At 38.8% G+C, this 23,183-nt stretch overlaps 4 protein-coding genes across 10 annotated transcripts in view; 2 read left to right on the top strand and 2 right to left on the bottom strand.

The window, feature by feature from the left end:
• The window catches only part of Lar (tyrosine-protein phosphatase Lar), a 152,663-nt gene extending 140,352 nt beyond the window's left edge, over nt 1-12,311 (bottom strand). For 5 of the 7 annotated variants that reach the window (XM_032437775.2, XM_032437778.2, XM_015172574.3 and 2 more), the window contains exon 1: nt 4,907-5,403. The gene's annotated coding sequence lies outside the window, so the exon portion shown is untranslated. Of the gene's footprint in view, nt 1-4,902; nt 5,404-12,129 lie in introns of those variants that run through there. The other 2 variants (XM_070209009.1, XM_015172573.3) reach the window with 2 other exon arrangements.
• Nucleotides 5,538-8,008, bottom strand: LOC6628330 (zinc finger protein weckle). Its single transcript, XM_002051166.4, has 3 exons — nt 7,619-8,008; nt 6,199-7,565; nt 5,538-6,124 (listed from the first exon to the last, which is right to left on the bottom strand). Exons 1-3 carry the CDS (start codon nt 7,838-7,840, stop codon nt 5,845-5,847), a joined length of 1,869 nt encoding a protein of 622 aa, XP_002051202.1. The 5' UTR covers nt 7,841-8,008; the 3' UTR covers nt 5,538-5,844.
• On the top strand, nt 8,249-9,482 carry PCNA2 (Proliferating cell nuclear antigen 2). Its single transcript, XM_002051167.4, has 3 exons — nt 8,249-8,377; nt 8,440-8,625; nt 8,682-9,482. The coding sequence occupies exons 2-3, from the start codon at nt 8,518-8,520 to the stop codon at nt 9,339-9,341; spliced, it is 768 nt and encodes a 255-aa protein (XP_002051203.2). The 5' UTR covers nt 8,249-8,377; nt 8,440-8,517; the 3' UTR covers nt 9,342-9,482.
• On the top strand, nt 9,603-11,444 carry HemK1 (HemK methyltransferase 1). Its single transcript, XM_002051168.4, has 3 exons — nt 9,603-9,932; nt 9,993-10,513; nt 10,856-11,444. The coding sequence occupies exons 1-3, from the start codon at nt 9,687-9,689 to the stop codon at nt 11,094-11,096; spliced, it is 1,008 nt and encodes a 335-aa protein (XP_002051204.1). The 5' UTR covers nt 9,603-9,686; the 3' UTR covers nt 11,097-11,444.
• Nucleotides 12,312-23,183: the final 10,872 nt, after the last annotated feature.

Genomic DNA, 23,183 nt, shown 5'->3' with positions numbered 1-23,183 from the left:
AATAACATTTGTCTTCGGCTGCGGTTTTTTATGGGCCTCGGCGCTGATTTGCTTACAATTGACATAACGGTGGGGGATCATATGAGTTATGTTATAACTGCGAGAGGGCTTTGCGAGCGTAACGGCCTGGTCCCGGCGTCGTTCACTTGCAGATAAGCCGCACTCAATCAGCATAAAAGTATGCTATGCAAAATGTGGGCGGCAAAGGCGGAAAAGTGGGTTGGGCCAAAGCAGCTGCCGTTAATCAGAAACTGCAACAACAACAACAACAGCAGCAGCAACTGAGTAAAACAGCAGAGAATTCTAAATTGGGACTTGCCGGCACACGCACGCATTTAATTAAAGTAAAAGCTTTGGTTTTTCTCTATTTCCCTTTCTATTTATCTACCCACATTTTTTTGTGCAGCTATTTTGCTGTGTTTTCTTGTTAAAAATAGTAAAAAAAAAAAAAAAAAAAAAAAAATAAATGAAAGAATTGTGACCGTCATGGGATGCGTCCGTCTGCTGCAGTTGCTAGGATAATAACGTGCAATTTATATGCGTGCCATTTTTTAGCAGCCAAAGCTTCGGCTTTCAGCGGTTGCATGTGGCATTTGGCTAAGACACATTCGACTCATTAGTTTATGCTGCAAGGCAAATACAACCCTAAATGAGCGCAAACTCTGAGGGGACTTGAGCTCTGAATACTCTACACAACTGGAGGTTGGTCTTATATTTGTCCGCAATATAAGTGTAAATTGTATATGCTAAGGGGTTGTTAAAGGAGACCTGAGCACGGAATATTCTACACAATTGGGGGTTGGTCTTATGTTTGTCCACGATATAAGTGTAAATTGTAAATCCTAAGGGGTTGTTATAGTATTTGCCTTTCATATAAGGTTTGAGTATTGGCTAGGTGGTTTTATAGCAACAGCTGCTACAATTTGTAACTCAAGGAGTCAAAGTGTGCTACCTGGAAATCGTAGCAAACACAAGCTCTTACGAGTTATACACTGTTATATGCTACTGGAGTATGATATATATTCATATAATGGTTGTAATTGAAAAGTCCCTTTTGCAAAAAACTGTTATACAACTCATTCAAAGTATAAAAGTTTAAATGTTATAACAAAAGACTGGCATATACACACTTTTTCTTAAGCTCACACCTTATTGAATGGTCACAATACCCAGTTTGTATAATATAACAGAATATGTTTTTTGCCAGTGCTTTGATGGAGTATTCAGGTCGAAAAGTTAGCTAACTAAGTCCAAGCACAGCAGGGCATAACTATTCCACATTAAAAGCTTTCCGGGAAAAGGATAACATTATCACAGTTCGTGTATAACAGAAATCAGTATTAACTTCAAATGAACTGTTCTATTTGTTAAACAAGTTGCAATAGGTTTGTAATGCCAAAAAGTTTTTCGACCTAACTAAGCGAGCTTTCACAAAACTCTACAAACTTAAAGCTCTCAACAGCAAAAGCTTCATAGTCTAAATACCAAGGATTTAGTCATTTAATTATAGCAGTTTTAGAAAACATAGAAGTCCCATGCTATAAATATAAGTATAATTATGGGAAACTATAAACCAGAATATGGAGGCTTTTCATTAGTAAATTATCTTAAATTTAAGAAAATATAGTCAAATATAAATTGATACAAATTCTATAAGCCTAACATAGTTTATGTAGGTACTAAAAAGAAAGCCTTAGGTGTCCTTATTAATTTTAAAAAAAGCAGAGGCCGACAAGCTGCTCGAATTGCCAACAATAAATTTTGTCATGAAAATAGAATCGACTTTTTCTGATTTAAATGCATACAAATTCCAATTCCATAATTGTTATTGTCTTATTTTATTATTTAAACCAATTTAAAACTCTTCCTGACGAAACTGTCTGAATTCCTCAGTAAAGAGATCTTATAGAGCACAGACGTATTCCTCTTCTGAAATATCCTAAAATATGTATTAGCATATTGTTCCTCGCATGACTTTAATGCACTTAAGGTCGATAAACTATTAAAAAAAACAACTGGAACTAAAGAACCGAGCTGGTGGAAAGCAGACAGAATGCGAGGCCTGCCAAAAGTTGGCCAAGGCTTATCAATATGATGTGTCTTAAGTATGCGTATGTCGAGTGGCTTATTTTGGGGCTTAGGCGTAGGCGCTGGTAAAAGGCCAAGTAAGCCAAACGATTGAAACACATTGATAACAAATGGCCAACTCTGTTGGCCAAGTCAAGAGTGCGTCATGTTTACGCAGCGTGGCATTTGCAAAGAGCTTTCAACTTATACCAGAACTGATAGGAACAACAACAGCAACTAACAATTAAAAACGCCTTGAATGACGGATGAGATACAATGATGGAAGAGCATAATAACAATAAGGCAAATAATAACTAACGTGTCTTAAACAAAATAATAAAAAGCCAAAAATATAATGGCAAATTTGTCAGGCTGGAACAAATTTAAAAGAAGCTGGAACAAATTAAAGACTTATTTTAATATATTATTTAAGATGTTAAAAAGCTTATTGTGAATATACAAGTGTTTCCCAAGGAATTCACTTAACTTTCACATTAACTTTGTTAAAACGAATATCACATACAATAAAAATATGTACATTAATATATAAATAATAATCATTTAAAAAAATATAATTTAGCTCTCATAAGGAAGTATATATAACTGAACGATCTATCCATATGCTAGGATATTTATTTGTCACAAATGTATACTTTCGCTAGCTGAAGAATAATAAAAGCTGATATATTTGAGAATGCCTTCTATGAATAATTGCTTTGATTTGTTATTTTGGATTCTTCTATTTTATGTTCGCTTTTTAGCAATGGCAAATATATTAAAATTCTTGCTTAAATTAAGAACCGAGTCGCTAACAGAAAAGAGAAAAATCGATCCCCTTGCCTAAATTTAGACCGTTGCCATTAACAAAAAAAAGAGACAATATCTAACCCCTTTCCGCGAAGTAAATTGATTAAATATTTAATTGAATTTTATAAAGTAACTAACTCCAGAAAGGCCTTTCTGTCCAATTGGAATCATGTTGAATAGGGTATTTGAATCGATTTTCATTTCCGCATAGAAATCAATGCAACCCCGCTGTTCCATAACTCAATTTCGTTTCATTTCCCCAACTGCTTTGACACATTTATTTTTAAACGGAATAGTCCATTCCTGCGGCAGTTTAAATATAGATACAGGACACGTTTAGATGGAACACTTCCCCCTCATCCGCAGCAGCAACAATTAAAGGGAACCATTCTGACCCTAGTCAAGGAACTGGTTGCAACCCTTATGTGTGCCCAGTGGGACGCACAAAATGCATCCATATGCGCACCAAAACGAATCTCAAAAATTGCCCAACGATTCCGAGATGCGAGCAACTAATTAAAGTGCCCCCCCCCCCCCCCCCCCCCCCCCTACAGCAACCCGTATCCTGCTTCTACCTTAGTTTTAGATTCAGCAAATGAAAAGTCATTTTTTTTGGGGGCAGCAAAAGAAGGAAATGAGCATAAGAAACGCTCGCAAAGCTTATTGATTCCGGCTCTGATTCGGTTAAGCAAGTAGGGCAGCAGCGGGATGTAGTGGGGAGGGGCGCTTATAACGAAGCAATTTCAATAAGGAAATTCTTAGTTTTGACAGGCCCATTTGGCACAAAACTCCATTAATGGCCAACTAATGAGACAGCCAGCGGGCGTGGGCGGGTGTTCCAATTTTAATTTGTTAAGCAATGTGACGGGGGGAGGGGGGTGCGGTGGGGGGCGGCGAAGAGTGCTAACATAACACTTTTAAAAACTTTCGGACTGATAAAAATAGTTAAAGGCGACAGTTTGTTAAAGTTTCTGCTGCTCTCGGAGTGCAGGCAATTAACTGGCCGCACATTAAATGATAACAACAGCCCGGCTGGCAGGGGTGGGGGCATGGTGCGGGCAGGGGCGTTGTGTAGGTGCTGCTGCACGTCCAATAAAGTTTGGACAAAAGAAAGCAACAAAAAGTTGAACAAAAGCAAATGATTGCAAGTTCTAAAGGGCATTGCAATTTGGGTCAAGCCAAAAGGATAATGCGGTTCGCGGCTAACACAAACATAAATAAAAAAAAAACCTACCAATAGCCGACTGCGAAATGCTCTTTACACAGCTTAAAGCAGTCTTAAGCGCTGCGTGCGTTTGTGGCCTAGCTCCAAGAATCGAATATACCCCCTGTTTCACATTGTGAACAGCGTATAAAAACAAAAAACACATACATACACACGCATTTGCACACAGATAGCAAGTACCGCTAAGTCACAAAACTTTTCATGTCGCTTCTTCTTGCTTCGCTGCTGCTGCTGCTGCACTTTTTGGTTGTTGTGGTTATGATAGGGTTTATGGGCAGCGGGTAGGCAGGGGATAACAGCTCGCCTAGGACAGAGTCCAATTAGAATGCACTGTTGCTTCAACTTTCGACTGGCGCGCGCTGTTAAATTATTGTTGTTGTTGTTGTTGTTGTAAACATATAAACTGGCTGCGTTCAGGCCCGCCTACGCAGCCGCTGGACCCGTTCAATAACGACAGCAGCCGCCGCAGCAGAAACTATAACAACAACAGCTAAGCAGCTCTGCACATGTTAGCTGCGCTGCTGGCGCTGGCGCTGGCTTAGCATACCGACGTAATTTAATTGTTGAAATGCACAATTAGAATTGAAAATTACAAGCAAATCGATCTTTTTTTATACAAACACTTACACACACACACATATACACACACATACATAGCGGCGCGTACGTGCGTAAAAAAACAAGTGAAAAACGCCGACTGCGACGACAAGAGCAGCGCGCTGCTTGTGCAAGCAAAGCAAACACAACTTAGGCAAGAACACGCTTATTTTATTGATTGTTACTAATAGTAATTGATAACTTACTTACACACTGAATTTCGCGGAAAATATTTCGCACTATTTTCTTCAATTTGCACTGTGTGCAGCGCGAGCACGACGCGTTCGTTTGTTGTTTTTTTTTTTTTTTTTTTTGGTTTTATCTTTCAGTTAGTTTAACAGTAGCATAAACTCGTAATGGCACTGTTACGTACTCAAAATGGTCATGTTAAGTGATAGGTCCAGGGATGGGTCAGCAAGCAGCTGCTGCTAAAAGTTATTTAAATTAAATAAGTTTACTAAACTGCTTGTGTTTTTCTATTGCTTTTTAAAAAAACAAAAAGACGCACTTGATATGCTTGCATTAAATTTGATTGGTTTCACAGCTGTTTGTTTTAATTACTGGCGGCTTTTTGTTTGACTTGCTGCTCGCTTTGATTTTGTTTCGGGCACTTGTTTAGCTTGTTTTCTGCATTTGTTTATACATTTTAAACGTTGCGCTGCGGCTTAACTATGTTTTTTTTAAATTGGTTTCTTGAATTTGTTGAGCCGCCTGCGCTGTAATTAACGCTTTTTAAAGCACTTTGTTTTCATTGGTGAGAAATCGATTTTTTTTTTTTTTTTTGATTTTCTGCTCGCAGTATAAAAATTAAAAATTTGATTATTTTAAATATGTTAAGCACTTTTATTAATGCACATTGGCGCCTGGTGGCACATGGTTAAACGCGTTCTCCAATGCTTGCTTTAATAAAGTTTTTTTTTTGTTTAGCGTTTAAGTCAATTTTAAACAAATTCCCTGCCGTAGCAGACACGAGGAAGCGCACGCTGTCAACTGAACTAAATTCCTTCATAAAGGATATTGGCCATTTGGCGCTACCCCCATATAAAAAATAAAAAAAAAAACATCCATGGGGGTGACTGTGCGCCCGCCTCTGACATGGACATGCGCAGTGCGCGGCGACAATTCAAAAATGCGCGCCCAATTGGAGTCTAATAGGAAAAGATTTGCGTGGCGCTGGACTCCGCCTGCTCCACTGGCAGAATGCTTGCGCTGCCATCGCTGGCCAGGACCAGCTGCTGCTGTGGCTGTGGCGGCAGCTCGGGCTTCATTAGATGATTGTAAATGTTTTCTATGGTGGGTATGCCAGTTGCTGGACTCGGGAAGGGCAGCTCAGCTGCTTTCGCTGTTGGCGCTTTGGGCTTCTTGCCGAAGGCGAAGCAGCCGCTCTGCTTGGTGGCCACCGGCGACAGATTGTCCTTGTTCTTCGTGCTGCAAGCGAGCATAAATAGATATATATATATAACTATAAATGTTTTTCGAGCCAATCCTCAAGCTATACCCACAATGCTTTGAGCGCCTCCAGCTTGGGTATGTTGCGATTGTAGCTCTTGCCGCCGCCTGCCGCCTCCTGTGCGGCCAGCTCCTCGGGATGTGACTTCTTTTTGTGCGTGCGGCAATTGGAGCCGTTGGCAAAGGTGCGGTCACAGAAATCGCACGAGTACGGTTTCAGTCCTGTGTGCAGAATGAGATGATTCTTGAGAGCCTTGGCACGCTTGAACTCCCTGCCGCAATAGTCGCACTTGTGCTGCATCTGATCCGTGTGAACCAGGCGATGGCGATTGAGCGTGGGTCGCGAATTCAGCTGCATGCCGCACTCCGGGCAGATGTACTTGTGTGGATCGTGCGTCTCCTTGTGATGCTTCAGCCGGCTTACGCTCTTGAAGCACTTCTTGCACACATCGCACTCGTACGGCGCGTAATCCGTGTGGCTGAGCAGATGCTCCTTGAGCGCGTGCAGCGAATGCACCGCCACGCCACATTGCTCACAGATGACCGGACGTGGTCGCTCCTCCTGATGCATATACTGGGCGTGCGATTGGGCGGAGGCGTTCGTGGTGAACTTCTTGCCACAGCTGCCGCATGGATAACGCTTGCGCTTCGGCATGGGCAGATGCTGTTGCATGTGCCGCTGCAGCTGGTAGCGGGACCGGAACTGCTTCTCGCACTGCTCACAGGCTATCAGCTTGGTGGAGTCTACTTCGGTCTTGTCATGGTCCTGGCGCATGTGCCGCTGCAGCGTTTGCGGCAATGCGTAAATCCGGGGGCATTCGCTGCATTGATAGGATTTGCCTGGCCTGGTTTTGTGCGTCTTCGGCTGGGCAGGCTTGGCGCTATCCAAGGAGTTGGTCTCATCGTGGCTGTATGCTTCGCATAGATTCAGCAGCAGCTCCGTGCCCGCATCTTCATAGCCGGACTGCGCCTGCTCCAGCTCCTGCTCCTCTTCGTCCTCCTCCATTCCCTCCTCCGCCTGTTCATCTTCATTCTCTAGCTGATCTTCTTGGTCAACTGCTGCGGCTTCCACTCGTTCCAGCTGGTCAACTGTTTTCATCTCCACACTTTGTGCGCACGGCGTGAGCGGATTTTCCAACTCCAACGACGTCTCCTCCAGTTCAGTCAGCTTCGGCTTCTCCTCCACATAATGCACTTCGGTTAGCGTCTCCGGCTCTGCCTCCAACTGCTGCTGCCGCTCCTCGAGCAGCCCAAATCTGGCGCGCAGCTCCTGCATATTGACCGAATCCTTGGGCGTGCTCTGCAATATGCAATAGAGCTTTTGCACGCGTGTTATGCGCTCCGAAAAATTGACCAGCGATGTCACCAAGCTCAGGCACTCGCTGCATATCATCTCCGGCAGCTCCTCGCCGCGTGTTATCTACAAATATTGCTTATCTGTATAGAAATTCTATCCAATCCTCAGCCACTCACATTCACCCAGAAGTATTTGCCAATGGCTGTGGCAAGAGCCAGGTCGCTGACTGCAGCAGCACCAGCTGCTGCTCCATTGCCATCTGCCATTTGCTCGCCCGGAGCTGGAGTCTGTTCGTTTTTCAAAAACACATTTATATTTCCCTGGAGATCGTCCTTGGCGCAAAGGCGACACCACAGCAGCCAATCGCTGGGTGCACTTTGCTGCTCGTCTGCAGCCATTTGTAGTATTTGCCAATATTGCACTAGCTTTCTAAATACTCCATGGCATTATAAAACATTTTTAAATAAATTATATTCAATTAACTAATTGGAAAATGCTAACAATAACTGTTTTTGTGATTATTATTTTAGCAGCTGTTGGTTGGCAGCAGCAACAACAACAACAATAACAGGGTGCTGTTATCGTTAGGCACAAGCACTGCAAGTGGCGGTCAGCGATAGTCACATTAATATCACAACAATAATAATACAATAATAATCGACGAGTAGATAAGAGTGTATCCTCGGCGTATTATTGCGCTCCGATTTTAATATGTTTAATTAAACCTCTTTTTTATTCTAGCAGCTGTAAGTAACATTTCACTGTAACATACTGTTAACATAGCATATGGAGGCGGCCGATAGTCATTTTCGATATAATTTACATCGTTCTAACATTTGACTATCGCTGCGTTGTTTATTTATCAGTCGACACTTGTTTTGTTTTTACACACTAAAACCATTTCTAATTGCAATAAGGGCAAGCTATTCGTAAAGGTGTGCAAATAACATAGTTTCCATTTAAGTTAGGCGCATTTACTTTGACAATCCTTTTACAGGGCATTTTATGGCAGTCATAATTTTATGTGACATTTTGCCTTTTACAATTGTGAAATTATTAAGGAAAACTTGCAACAATGTTTGAGGCACGCTTGAGCAGCACAGCGCTGCTAAAAAAGATTGTGGATGCGCTCAAAGAGATATTACACCAAAGCACACTCGACTGCAGCGATTCTGGCATACAGGCAAGCTCCCATGTCACATTGTCACGGGTAAAAACAATAACAAAATTCCACTCCAGTTGCAGGCCATGGACAATTCGCATGTCTCGCTGGTATCCATGAGCCTGCGTAGCGACTGCTTTGAGAAATATCGCTGCGATCGCAATTTGTCGCTGGGCCTGGATCTCAGATCCCTGACCAAGGTGCTCAAGTGCGCCAGCGGCGATGATGCCGTCACCATCAAAAGCGCGGACAAGGCGGACAAGCTGCAGCTGAGCTTTGAGTCGGCCAGCATGGATCGTACCGCCGACTATGAGCTGCGTCTGCTCAATCTGGACCAGGAACATTTGGCCATACCCGAGACAGACTACGCTTGCGTGGTTCACATGCCAGCCACGGAATTCGCACGCATCTGTCGCGACCTGTCCACGTTCAGCGAGTCTGTGGTGATTGCCTGCACCAAGGATGGCATTAAATTCTCTGCCAACGGCGAGATGGGTTCGGTCAACATTAAGCTGAGTGAAACCAGCAAGGGAGATGTTAGCGTGCAGGTGGAGGAGCCAGTCACACTCTCCTTTGCCGGACGCTATTTGAACACTTTTACACGTGCCACGCCCCTGTCGGAGAAGGTGAAGATTAGCATGGCGCCCGAAGTGCCGCTGCTGGTGGAGTATCCCATTGAGGATTACGGCTATATACGCTACTATCTGGCGCCCAAAGTGGACGAACCAGATAGCTGAGTGCAATTTTGAATTGTATGTGCAATATTTGTTTTGTTAACTCTTATATTAATAAGTTGTTGACTTTTCACCGAATAACTTTAATTTATTTATTACTTTTCTAGCTATTTAATAATAAATCCGTGTAAATCCCCTAATAAACATTTTGTTTGCATTTATATTTCGTGTATGGTTTATTTTTCGTGACTGTTTTTTGCTCATCTCTAGCTGTTATCGCTACACGACTATCGTTTTTATTGTGGTGGCTGCCGATTAATCGACCATGAACAGCTGTTTCATGAATTTCGGCCCGTAGACAGTACAAAATTGTAATCAATTTATTAGGTAATAAAACTGAATTAAACAATGCTCAAATATTTAGCAAGACCGCTGCTAACAGCGACGCGCAGTGCTACGCGTTCGCTTTGCAGCAATCTAAGCGGTAGCAGCACAAAAACAACAACAACATCGCCGACCAGCACAACTGGCGGTCCATTGATTGAGGTCAACCAGGCGATCAATGGCTGGGCGGACAAGCTGAAGGCCGCGGGCATCCAAGACACTGAGTTCAATATCAAGTGCATTGTGTCGCATGTGCTGAACCGTAAATTTGTGAGTAATACCCTGTATATGTATATAGAACTCTCTCTAAATGAAAACCAAACCAAATAGAACACCGTGCCAGATGACTTTACTCAGCTGAAATTCAGCTCCGAGCAGCTGGCGAATTTTGAGCGCTTTCTGGAGGCACGCTGCGCCCGCATGCCGCTGCAGCACATCATCGGCGAATGGGATTTCATGGATATTACGCTTAAGACGGCGCCTACTGTGTTCATACCACGCCCCGAAACCGAAGAATTTGTGCGTCTGGTCATCGAGAACTACAGGCAAGCCAAGCACGTGAATATGCTGGAGGTGGGCTGCGGCTCCGGCGCCATGTCGCTGTCCGTGCTGCACGCCTTACCCCAGGTGGAAGCAACGGCCATCGAGCGCAGCAAAGTGGCCACTGTGCTAGCCTGGGAAAATGCGAATCTGCTGGGCCTGCAGGATCGTTTCAAGGTCCACAATCATACCATGGAAGAGGATAACTATATGCCGACTGAGCTGCAGGATAAGCAATACGATCTGATCATATCAAATCCTCCCTACGTGAAGACCGAAGAGTTTCAGTTCCTTCATCCCGAGGTGGTCGTGTAAGTCCTATATCTATATATGTATATATATATATATTTCTCTTGCAAAAGCGAAAAATTGGTGAAAATCATTTAAGTGAAACATTTTGTTTACATCCCATCTGCTCTCGAAACATTTGCGTTTTCTGAGAGTTTTGCAAAATAATCTTGACAACATTTTAATTTTCTTCCGATCCGTTTCAAACTAATTTTGCAAAGCTTATAAAATTCAATTCCTGAAAAAGGATCGGATAGTAATTAGAGCCTTAAAGAAACTAAAGCTTGGCTCAGGCAAAGCCTGCCTATCTGCTATTATAAATTTATTCTGATCTGATATTTCATATGTTGTTTTCTCGCCCGCAGCTATGAGAACCTGAATGCACTGGATGGCGGCTCGGATGGTTTGCGTGTGGCGCGTTTGGTCTTCGACCTGGCCTGTCGCCATCTGCGACCCGGCGGCAAATTGTGGCTGGAATTGGGCAACGAGCATCCGCCGCTGGTCAAAACCATTATGAATCTGAAGTATCAGGGACGGCTCAATTTTGTGGGCAGCTATTTTGATCAGTATAAACGCGAACGATTTGTGCAATTGGAGAAGGTCTAGGCGACGACGACTTGGGCCTCCATTTAAACTAGCTCATTTGGACATGATTAATGCAATTAGAATTAGTCGCAAATGCATCTATCTGTGATTTGACCTACATACAAGCTGCCTGAGAGGCTGAGATATACCATATATATATATATATAGATAAACATTTGTGTATATATATAGATAATTTATGGATTGCATTGAGCATTTCGCTTCTGGCGCATGCAAACAAAGACGCATTTCAGAGTACGAAAACAATAGGCATTTCGAATTAATGCACTTAATTTTATTGGTTTACATTATTCATGTTGTTCATAAGCTACAAAATAAATCCGTAATAGCCACTACAACAACAACAATAGCAACAACAACTGTTTAATCTAGGTCCTGTGTGCACAGTGGGTTGAGAGCGGTTGAAAATAAAAGGGCATCGCTTACAAATAAATTCCTGATTAATTTGTTAAAACATAATATGTTTTGACATCAAATTAAGAGCTTTAGTTCTCACTCTCTTGTGTTTTCAATTCCATTTTATATTTATTTGTATTCTGTTTAACTCGGAATTTTACACGTTCTCGCTTTAAAATTAGAACTTTCAGAACTGAAAACCCTTTCAATCGGCATGAAATTTCATTCAAACATGACTTTTTGATTTTTTTTTTTTTAACAACTTCTGTGTATTTTATCTAATTTAAATTAAATTAAATTTTTTCTACAAAAGAAATCGTTGAAGAGGATTAAATTTTTTTAGTTGGCAAAAAAGATATTTTTTGCATATTAAAATCATTCGGAACAGAAATCCAAATGAGTGCTTTATAAATCGAAGTAATTATTTCGAATAGAAAATGCCTTATTAATATAAATTTTAGAAGCAATAAGGAAAAATGCTGCATACTTCAAAATTGCCAATTTTTGATTCCTCAGGAAAATCAATTTAAAATAAAGCTATAAGCAATCAAAATAAATGTAATGCACATTTTTTACGATTCGGTCAAAAATTATGTAAAATTAAACATTTAGTATAAGGAAAATTGGTTTTACTCACGTATTAAATGAAATTCCCTTTTGCGATTTGTGTGCATCTTGTACCACTGTGCAACAGTCCAGAGCAGCTTTCACGCTGCTTGGGCTTTTGGCGATTTTACCGTTATCAATCGGAGCAGCTGGTGGTCAGCTCTAAAATATTAGACAGTCATTAACAAGCGGGCCGAGTGTCATCTTTGGCAGGAGACAGGGCGTGAGTATGGGGGCTGACTCAATACTCTTTTGTTCTGCTATTTTTTTTTTTTTGTCTTTTTTGGAGCGGGCAGTGGGACGCGCGCACATGTTGAGCGTGCTGCAGTAGCCTGGGCACACTTGTCGCTCATTAATAAAAGTTTGCCAAGCAGCGAGCGCCATTATTTTTGCAGGTATAGAGACATTGACCAGCAGCAGCAGTAGAAGCAGCAGTGGCAGCATCCCACGCTGCTGGCGTCGCTGCCGGCGCTGCTCTGCTCAACTGTAAACATTCCAGTGAGCGAAGCTTTCACTCAAGCATTGAGCCACAGCATACACATGAGATACGCTTCGCTCTCAATCCGTCTCGTCTCTCTCTCTCATTTGGTTGGAAGCAGCTTCACAGCTTTGCTGCTTGGCTATTCCTGCTGCGCTCAGCTCCGGTCCATGGTCGTGTGAAAAGCTGCGTTGAGCGCATTAAGTCGTTAGGGTACAACCAGACAGGACGCACTTTTCTCGCACAGTTGCCGCGTTTGATTTTGGCGTTCGTCTAACGTCTCAACAGCGCCCAACAGTTTGTGCAAAAATCAAGAGAGAGAAAAAAAACAACATAAATTAAATCAAATAAGTATTAAATTAAATAAAAAAAAATATTTTAAATAAAAACCATCTATGTGCATGCAACAGCAGCAACAACAACAACAACAAGAAAAGTGACGAGATTTTGAAAAAAAAAAACGTGTGTGTGCCCCGCGCGCTCCGCTCGACAGCTGCCCTCGCACAACAACAACAACAACAATAAACTTCTCTTTTGCCTTTTTGGCATCGCCCGCGCGCGCGTTTCTTTGTGCGTGTGTGTATGTGTGTGCGTGTGTATGCGTCTGCGAGTGTGCCTGTGCGTGTGTGTGCGTGCCCGTGTGTGTGGCAAAACTTCATCTCAAGTGTGTTCACAACAACAAAATATGCAACCAACATAAATTGAAACAATTTGCAACAAACCAATTAAAAAGGCAAATTAAACAAATTCCAAGGTAAACAACAACTGCAAATGACTGTTAACACTTTTTAACTACCTCTGCTCCCCCTTCCAATCACTGAAAATTTGCTACCGTTTTGGGCTTTTGCAGTTTCACTTTGGTGCAACAGCTTAAAAGTATGCTACGATTTTTATTCCCACACATACATAATTGTTGCGCTCAGTCGCAGGACATGTGAAGCAATCAGCTAATTGTGTTCTGGAAAATAACTTTGTTTCTTATTCTTATTAAAAATTAAAATTGACTTATTTTTTATTATTGACTATGAAATAAAATAAATAACTTGGAAAAAGTTAGAATATGTTCTTGTATGTTAATATCATTTAGATATTTTATTTAATAAAATGACTTTTTTATTAATATTTTTATTGGTTAATATAATGTAAGTGTAAAATTTAACTGCCTTACGGACAAAATATTTTATTGATTTATTTTTGTTGTGTAAATGCATTTGAATATGCAAATCTATATTATAATTTTGTTGTTATTTATATAAATTGTCAAGAAGATTCGAATTCATGAGCTTACAAAATAATTTTAATCGCTTTGTGCTTTTAAAAATTGTAAAATATTTAAAAAAAATGACGAATAAATATTTTGTATGGCGCATTTAAACATTGTGTTACATCAAAAATGTAAATCATCAATCAAATATTTAGTTCCATTTTAAAAACGGATTATTTTCAAAATCAGCATTTAAATAATTGATTTATCACTATTTTTAAAAAAAAAAAAAATGCTAGCCAATTTGATTATTTAATTTATAAATAAAGTTGCATAATAATTATTTAAATATTTAAATCAAATTCATTTGGAACCTTTGTAAATTGCGGTTTCCAATCAAATATCTTTGATTTTTAGTTGTGGTTTCGGAGACTTGTGGCTTTTGTTTTAAAAATTCAAATATAGTTAAAAAAAATTATATTTATGTTTGTAAGAAATGAGCCCTATAAGCAGAGTAAATCATTCCAATCAAATTGAATAGGAAAAAATGATAATAAATTAATAAATTAATGGACGAATTAAGGATTTTAAAATTAGCCTCCCTTGGAATTCAGAACAGAAATAATTTTCTGATTTATGTTTCAATTTGTATTTTGAAAAATATTCAAGTCTTTGATTTAATTAGAGTCTTTGATTTAATTTATATCTGAAACGCAGCTAACAAGAAAAGTAAAAAATTAGTTTTCTTTGAAAATTTAAGTGAAAAATATAGTGCTTTTTTTTTAGCTTACAAAAAATATTTACAAAAAATTGTATTAATTATTTTAACTAATCCTGACAGCTATATTTGGTTTATTCTTTTTTTTTTTTAATTTTATCAATTGAAATTACGTTCAACTAATATTTATATTTTTTGTCTCTCCAGCTTAAATAGCTCGAAATTGTTTGCTGTGTTGTCTCATGTGTCAATTATTTGTCTCATAACTGTTGCGCCTGTCAGTTGGCACAGTTGTAACTGATTCTAACGAACTGGCCAAGTGCCCAAAAAAGAAAAAAAATAAACAAAAATGGAATGATTGCCATTTGCTGCTGCTGGCTGCTGTTCACACGTCGTATGCGCAATATATTATATTCGGGCGAGCTGCCAAAGCTCATTTTAATAAATTTGATTATAATTTATTGATATATATATATAAATATATATATATTATATATATATATATGTATATTTATTTATGTGTATTTGATATATGTAAATAAAATCGCTTTGTGCACAAATAAATAATGCGATGCGCATTCCCTTTGGGCAAATTGCTGTTTTTCGTTCAGCTTTCGGCTGCAGCTGCGATAATTAAAATTTAATTATACACAACTTTAAATTGCAATTTCATTGTGTCGAGATTTCAATGTTCGCACATAAATTGCACTTTTGTGGTTTCTGCTCGGGGGCCACAAAATTTTTGAAGGATCCGAAATGCTCCTGGCTTTGGTTGGGTTCAGTTGGGGTTGGGCATGCTGTTGGCTTTGGCTGGAAGTGGCTCGGCTCCGGGTCCACATGCAATTAACTTTTGCACTGCTATCAATCAGTTTGAGGCTCATGTGAAAAACTTTTTCTACTAACCACACTCGGTCTAACGTCGTCGCCCCCCTACCAGAATGCAACCACCTTATCATTCAATTTGGCCAAAAATGGCAAAGAAAAGTTTTGCGCCAACTAACAACTGGTCAAGGCGTGGCCAACTGGGCGTCATGTGTGTGTGTGCGTTTTTTCTTTGATTGGCAAGTTCTGTACACACACACACACACACACACACACAGATTTTCCATCAATCATTTCGCCCGAGCTTCTAGTTCACGGTTTTGAAGAGCGCCCTGGCGGCTGTTTGAAATCAACTCAGAAATTGCTGATGCTGTCATCTAATTAGATTTATTAAAAACTATTCTGAACTTTGTCGAACTGCAGAAACTATTGTGAGATTTAATCAATCGATTTATAAAGTTGCCAAAGATATTTTTGTGAAATTTCATTAAAATTTATTAATGGCTAAAAGGCAATTAATTGAGTTTTTGCTCTGCTTGAAAGTGATGCCAAGAATTTAGCATTAAAAACAACTTTTCTTTATGATATATACGAAAAAGTTGCAGCTCGTAATATTTTTCAATACGCTAAAATTTCTGGCATCCCATTTTAACACATTTCAGAAAGAATGCTTCATAAATTTGAGTAGTAAAATTTAAGCGAATTGAAACAATTTAAAATTTATTTTTAAGCAATCGAGCTGCCAATTCATGTGTTTTTCATGTACTTAATCAAGATTTTTCACTTGTCAAGTGGTTAATTTTTTGTTCAAATTTACTTTCAATCAAATTCAAAAAATCAATAAGTCTTTCAAAGTCTTCAAGCTGCTTAAATTCGACGTGCTTGTCTAATCAAGTTTTAAATGGTTTTACGGACAAGACTTCTGTCTTCTGAAAAACATGTTTTTTTTTTTTTTTGGTTTATCTATTGCATTAACAAATTCTAGGAAACGCGTCAGCACTTTTCCTTTTTAACTGGGCACTTGTGATGGCTGGAAAAAGACAATAAATGTCGTTGTTCAGTGTTATTTTCGATTCAAATCTCGAAAATATTGTATAGCGTCAAAGTTCGTTAAATCTGCATACACATAAAGAAATTTTAGTTATCTAAAGACTATATAATTTTGAGGTATTTTAAAAATATTTAAAAAATTATTATGTATTATTATCAATACAAATTTTAGATATTAAACAAAGAATTGGCCTGACAATGTCTAGCTCATATTTACGCACAATGAGAATTGCCAAAAAGAAAGCTGCGGTTTCAAAAGTGATTCTAATTTAAAATTTCTTAATATTTTTTAAGTTTCTTGAAGAATTCAGTTCCAAAAATTATTTTATTTTATTCACTCGCGACTCCCGATGGAAGGAACAAAACTGAAGCGAAAAACGTGCATAATTAAGGCATAAAAATATTAAATTTGTAAGAGAAAGGCTTTAAAAATACTAAATTTACAATTTTGTATTAAATTGCACTGGAGTTTATCTGTATGCCTCCGTTTCTCTTATTGAGTGGAACACCGAAAATTATCTTGTCAAACTGATTGCTTTCAATAGATTGCAGCTGTGTGCAGCTGTTTTCCATTTGGGTTCCATTTTATCCAACTTTCAGCTAACATCTCTTCCATCTTAAGCTACAATCTGCTGCTGCTGCTGCTGCTTCTTCTTCTTCAACTACTCCTTGTCAATGTCATCTATCAGTGTCCAGTGTTTAGTTTAGCCAGCGGCGATTCACCTGCTGCCTAGCAAACAGCACACACACACACACACACACACACACACACACACACGTGCATAGACATAGGAGCCGTGTCTGTGGACCTGCCCCAGTTGTCATTCTGCTTAACCTATCTTCATTAAAATCAGCCCGGTCCGAAGTTATTACCAAGCATAGCTCACTGTGTGAGTGTGTGTGTGATTTTTTTTGGGTTGTTGTCATTTTACTGTTGTTGTTTTGCCGTCGCGTTCTGCCTGGCTGATAAGCGACAGTGTAGACATCATAAATATATATACATACACACACACATATGCATATGTAAGTGAGTGTGTGCGTGTATCTAACGCACCTAAATGCTAAAACACAAATTGAAAGCACAGAAAAACACAAATACACATGAAGTCGTCTAAATTGCTCCACTTTATGCATACATGCACATATTTCTATATACATATATATGTATATGTATGTGTGTGTGTGTGTGTGTGCGTCTGCCTTCAACGAACCTTCAAAAGCCGCCCTCGCAGTTCTGTGTATCCCAAACACTTAAACATAAACACGTTGTCTGTGCGTATGCCTGAGCGTGCGTGCGTGTGCGTGCGTGTGTGTGTTCGTCCTGTGCTCGTCCTTTTTAACTTGCGTCTACGCACAATATGTTTCGTCTTTAACCCAGCCAAAAGCTTCAACACTCACACACACACACACCCCAAAAACTCTCGCTCAGTTCTCAGGTTCTCCACTCTGCTTGAGCTGCCGCTCGAATGGAAGTTTTAATGTGATTTCTCGTATTAATTTCGACCTCGTCATCGTATTCCTCCTTTCTGTTGGACTCCTTGTTCCTTAACGCTTTTTGGCATTTTCTATTTGTCCTTACGCACTTTTATTGCTCGTTCTTGCGTCTCTCGCAACTGCGTCTCTATTTGGTTTTGAACCACGTCGCCGGCATCGAATTTTCCTTTCTTTTCTTTTATTATTCTTATTTTATTTTTATTTTTTTGTTGAGCTCGGCGCTTTCTTTGGCCACCCAACTTTAACCTTTTCCCCTGTCCACATATGCGACTTTCTTTCAACCTCAAGCTCGCCCCGCTGCCTTTGTTGCTCAAGTTTCTGCTTACTCGTTTATGTTCATCATATGAAACGCGACTTTGTTGCACTAAACGTAAGTTCGAAGATTTACAACTTTTTGGTTACCCACAACATCAGCAGGGGGGTTCTCGTTGAGGCAGAGGGATGGCTGGATAAAGCATTTGATAGCCAAGGTAAGCAGACATTCACGCACACAGTCAGATAGATAGATAGATATATAGATAGATAGATGGATAGTTGCTACCTTTAGCTTCACATCGATGTCTCATGGGAGCAACACGAATGTCTATGAAGTGCGTGAGATGTAGGAGGGGAGCAAAAAGCATTTACCAACACTGCCTGCATCTGTTATGCTCCTTCAAAGCATTCAGTTGCCATACAAAATATACTTTTTATGCTGCAGCAATTTTTCATAAGCAAAAAGAATTTATTTACTTCAATTGACCAACTTTCACAAACATTTATTTATCTCACGAGGCAAACGAAGTATTTTCTTTTTTCAAATTATGTTCTAGATAAATTTCTTAGGCAATGAAATAATAATAATAATAATAATAATAATAATAATAATAATAATAATAATAATAATGATAATAACAATAATAATAAAAATAATAATAATAATAATAGTAATAAAATAATAATAATAATAATATTAAATTATATAATAAAAAAATAAATAAAAATAAAAATAATAATAGCGATACGCATTTCAAAGAAAAGATGGAAAATATTAAAAAAAATATTTGTAATTACATTAAATTTTAAAATTAATATTAAATGGCTGCTGTGATTTGATCCTAATGATATTTTATTGAAAATAATGGAGAAAATAATGTCCTATGAAACGTTTTGAAAAAATTCAACGAAATGTGTTTAATATATTTCACCAATATATTTTTACAAGGCAACAGCTACAATAAAAGACTATGCCCAACATTTTTAATGATTATCAAACACATTTACTTTTTAAAACAAATTCAGAAAAATATTTTGTTCTTGTGAAAAGTTGAATTATTTCACGAACTCGATATTCACATATGTTACGTTAAATAATTCTCAGACCAGCAAAATATGGTATAACAAATTATTTGAAAAAAAAAAAATAACAAAAAAAATACACTTTAATTAGTGGGCTTATTTTTTATAATTGCTAATTAATACAAACAACTAAATTTAAATATAGAATTAACATATCTAGTTGCATCTAATTGTATAAAACTATATTATGAAATGTTTTGTTTATTAATTTTTGTATGTTAACTTTAACATATTTTCTTTTCAATTTAATTTTAGAATTATGTGTATTAAAAGGTGTATTAAAAGTTAGCCAACAAATTTGTAACAATCAAATGTCGCTGCAGCAGCAGCTGCCACAGCGGTTGCTGCAACATGTGGCAACGTGCAGGCAAACAAGCCATGGAGCTCTGGCTGCCTAAGCTCACATCCATCATTGCTGGCACTGCTGCTGCTGCGGCTCGACTCCTGGCACAGGACACGTTCTCAAACATGCTGGTGTTGTTGCTGCTTTTGTTGTTTTGTTGTTTTACTATTTAATGGCCACGCAGTGTGGCAGTAAGGTGGCACAATTGAAATTGTGTTGAAAAAAGTTTTTAATTGCTCATTATGTCTGATTGGGGTTGCTGCTGCTGCATGCCACAAAGTGTTGCACGCTTGGTTAACAGATTCTCATCATAGCTCAAAAGCATTTCCTTATCAGCATAAAAATATGAGAGAGGTAAAAAAAGGCAGCAGAAGCAGCGCAAACAAGTTGCAAATATTTGTGCGCGTCTATTATTGTTGTTGCTGCCGAGTGTCTATTAGAGTAAGTGTGTGTGTGTGTGTCGGGCGAATTGGAGCACATAACAGCAGCAGCAGCGACAACAACAACAACAACAACTCATATTTCGATAACATGCGCCAGCCATAAAACACTTAAAGGACAATTTTTGCAGGCGTGCGCAGATTTATGACAATCGCCAGCCAAGGGTTAATTAAATAGAATTCCTAAGCCCAAAAATGTCTCAAACACTAGCTCAAAGAATTTTCTAAGCCAACTGCTGCGTGAACTCGAATTGCTTATACATAAATATTTTTTTGTATGCGTCGCAGCTTCTTGGCCACAAAGTACTCTGCTCCAGAACCAGCTAAAAAAAGGTACACAGGACTCTTCTGGCTGGCTGACTGGCTGACTGGTTGGTTGTTATCCCGACTGGCTGCCGTTTGCAACAATTGGCAGTCTCAGTGCTCGTTGTCCTCGTCGCCGTCTCGTTCGCTTCCAAGTGTAAACACTGTTCGGCTGCTCGTCTGAGAGGCTGAGCCATTTCCAAGCGCTCTACAATCATTTTTTCACTCAAACTCGCAAGCAACGAAATAAAATAAAACTCAGCCAGCTCTCGCCATTCGCACTCAAATTTTCCATCAATGGACGCTGAGTTCTCTGAACTGATAACAGACTGAACACACACACGCACACTAGCATACACACACACACGCACACACTCTCTTACACACCATCGAGACATCACACAGATAGAGCTGTTTAAAAAGCTGTCTAAATCAGGATGCGTAAAAAAATACACACAAGTGATAACATGAGCTCAGTTAGAGACAAGTACCTTGAGACACCCTCTAAACAACACTTGAAAAAAGTCTAGTCTAAGATTAAGGAGCAGAAAAATATTTCTATGCCCATAGAAATAAGCAAGCAAATAGTTGGACCAAGTGCAAAAGCTTCGCTTTGTATCAAAATGCGTTTTCAAAATATTTTTTATTGTATAAATGTAGTATATATTCGGGATTGGGAACAAGAAGAGTCTAAATAGAGTATATTTCAGAAAATTGGAATTATTATTTTTATTTTAATACAAATACTAAGTTAAGAGTAGGAGTAAGTAACTTGGGAGTAGATACTTTTTCGTACAGAAGTGAAAATCTCTCAAAAGATTAGTTTTTTAATAAAAAATTGAAAAATTCCATCAATATATTCTTATTCGCCTTAATATTTTTTTATTTCCTTCAAAGGAAAAACTGATTATTAGATAACCTTCCAAATGTTTTTAAGTGAAAACTAAACAATTTATAAATTCCCGTTCTTGCTCCTTGCTAAAATCAACAGATACTTATACAATTTCTATATTCATAAGACTTAACAGCTGCTCAGTGATAAAATCAAATGGAAGTGACAAAAATTGTATCACTTTAAATCATGCCATGAAATGCATAATTTTTACAAACATGCAAAAAAACAAAACTCCAGGCTGAAAAATCCATTTTTTTATATATATACCCTATTCTCGCATGGCGCTGTAGGGTATCAATATGCGTAACAGCGCGGAAAACGTTTGATAACGCCGCGCGCATAAAAGTATGCTACACAAAGGCAAAGCCAGAGCTAGCAACGTTTTTTGCTCCACCTCCTATTTGTGTGTCCTGTTGTTGGACCAAGCATAAGCAAAAGGCAAAGGCGGAAGTAAAAAGGGCAGCGAGTAGACAAGACAATGAAATTGTCATAAATAACAACGCTCTTTACCAACACAAACACCAACAATAACAAACGAAGCGCCAAACACAGGAGTGACCAACCAGCCGAGTGATTTCCTTTTTCTTTTTTGTTCATCTTTTTTTTTCGCCATTTTTGGACAGTGGCTCAACTCTTTTTTTTTTTGTCATTTTTATGCCCCAAAAGGGTATTTAGAAGGTGTATTAGGTTTGCAGCCCGGTAAAGCAGATAAAGTTAGAGATATGGCGTGGTTAGATACTTGTGCAAACACTGTGAAGCTCACATATCAAAGACTTTACGATTAATACAGCACTTTATGATATTGCCATTGTTTCACAACTGTTCCTTAACTATATCAACAGAGCGTAGCCTATATAGTACAGAGGTTTTTTGATCATTTCCTCCATTTCGATTTAATGGTTTCCAGCATATGCAGCTTATTTATAGCTCCGAGTCCAATCACACGCCTATAACATTTATGACTAGTTACGCGTTCGGTAATGCTTTCTCTTTTATGCCGAACTAAAGATTTAACTTTATTAAATTTGAAGTAATCAATCAATAACAATGTTAAGCACACTTGTTAGTTTTACTGCTGTCTGAGCAGCACTTAAATGGTTTATAGGGTATTCCCTGATCTTTTACAGTGCCCTATCTCATTTACCACTTTTGTTATCCTTTTATTATTTTTTCTTATTTTTGGTTCGTGGTTGGTTCTCATAACGGAAATTTCAATGGCTGGTGCTTAAAGTGACTTTTGCTCAACTTTGCGCTCAGCTATCCAAACGGACGAGTACTCATAGTACTCATAGTTATCTAATGGCAGGGGACTGGGGATAGAGGGCAGGGGACAGTCACATTAAACTAATGTTTAGTTGCTTTCGTTACAGTTTTTGAGTGTCGACCCTCGAAACTTTGTCAGTAAATCGTGGCACGTGATGGGCATGAGCTTGGGCGTGACAAGGCAAATTGCTTTTTTTGTATTGAATTGAATTTTATGGGCTGTGACAGTTTGAGAGTGTCGCAATGGCAAATGTTTTCAAGACATTTTCTCACTGTCTGAACTTGTATTGGATACAATAGCAGTTCACCGGGATAGGAAATAGGAAAGGATAATGCTAGGGTATTTCATTAAAAACTAGCGACAATCCACAAGCAAACTTCATTATCATAGCTCCTCTTATATATATCTCTTCTATTGCTCATCCTACGCCCAATATCAATGGGCTTTTGTGTCGTAATGCCCGGACAATGCAACAGGCAGACAGCTAAAGATGTTTATTTGCACGGCTTTATAAAGTGGTTTGCGGACAGTGCGCTATAATGCCGCAAATTGCGTGCAGTATTGCACAGCACCAGCTTAATTTGTGGCCAGCTCTTTTGTTCATCAGCAAATTGGCAGAGGAATCAATTTTCACAGCTATTATGTTGGGGGAACAAAAATGATCAAATTACCTACTGGGCATCAACAGCAGATAAATGAGATGGCTTATCTGAAGGTCTTCAATTGAAAATTGGTT

This window comes from Drosophila virilis, chromosome 4 (assembly GCF_030788295.1).
Source record: "Drosophila virilis strain 15010-1051.87 chromosome 4, Dvir_AGI_RSII-ME, whole genome shotgun sequence".
In the NCBI taxonomy this organism is placed as follows: Eukaryota; Metazoa; Arthropoda; class Insecta; order Diptera; family Drosophilidae; genus Drosophila; species Drosophila virilis.
This window is presented reverse-complemented; position numbering and strand designations above follow the sequence as displayed.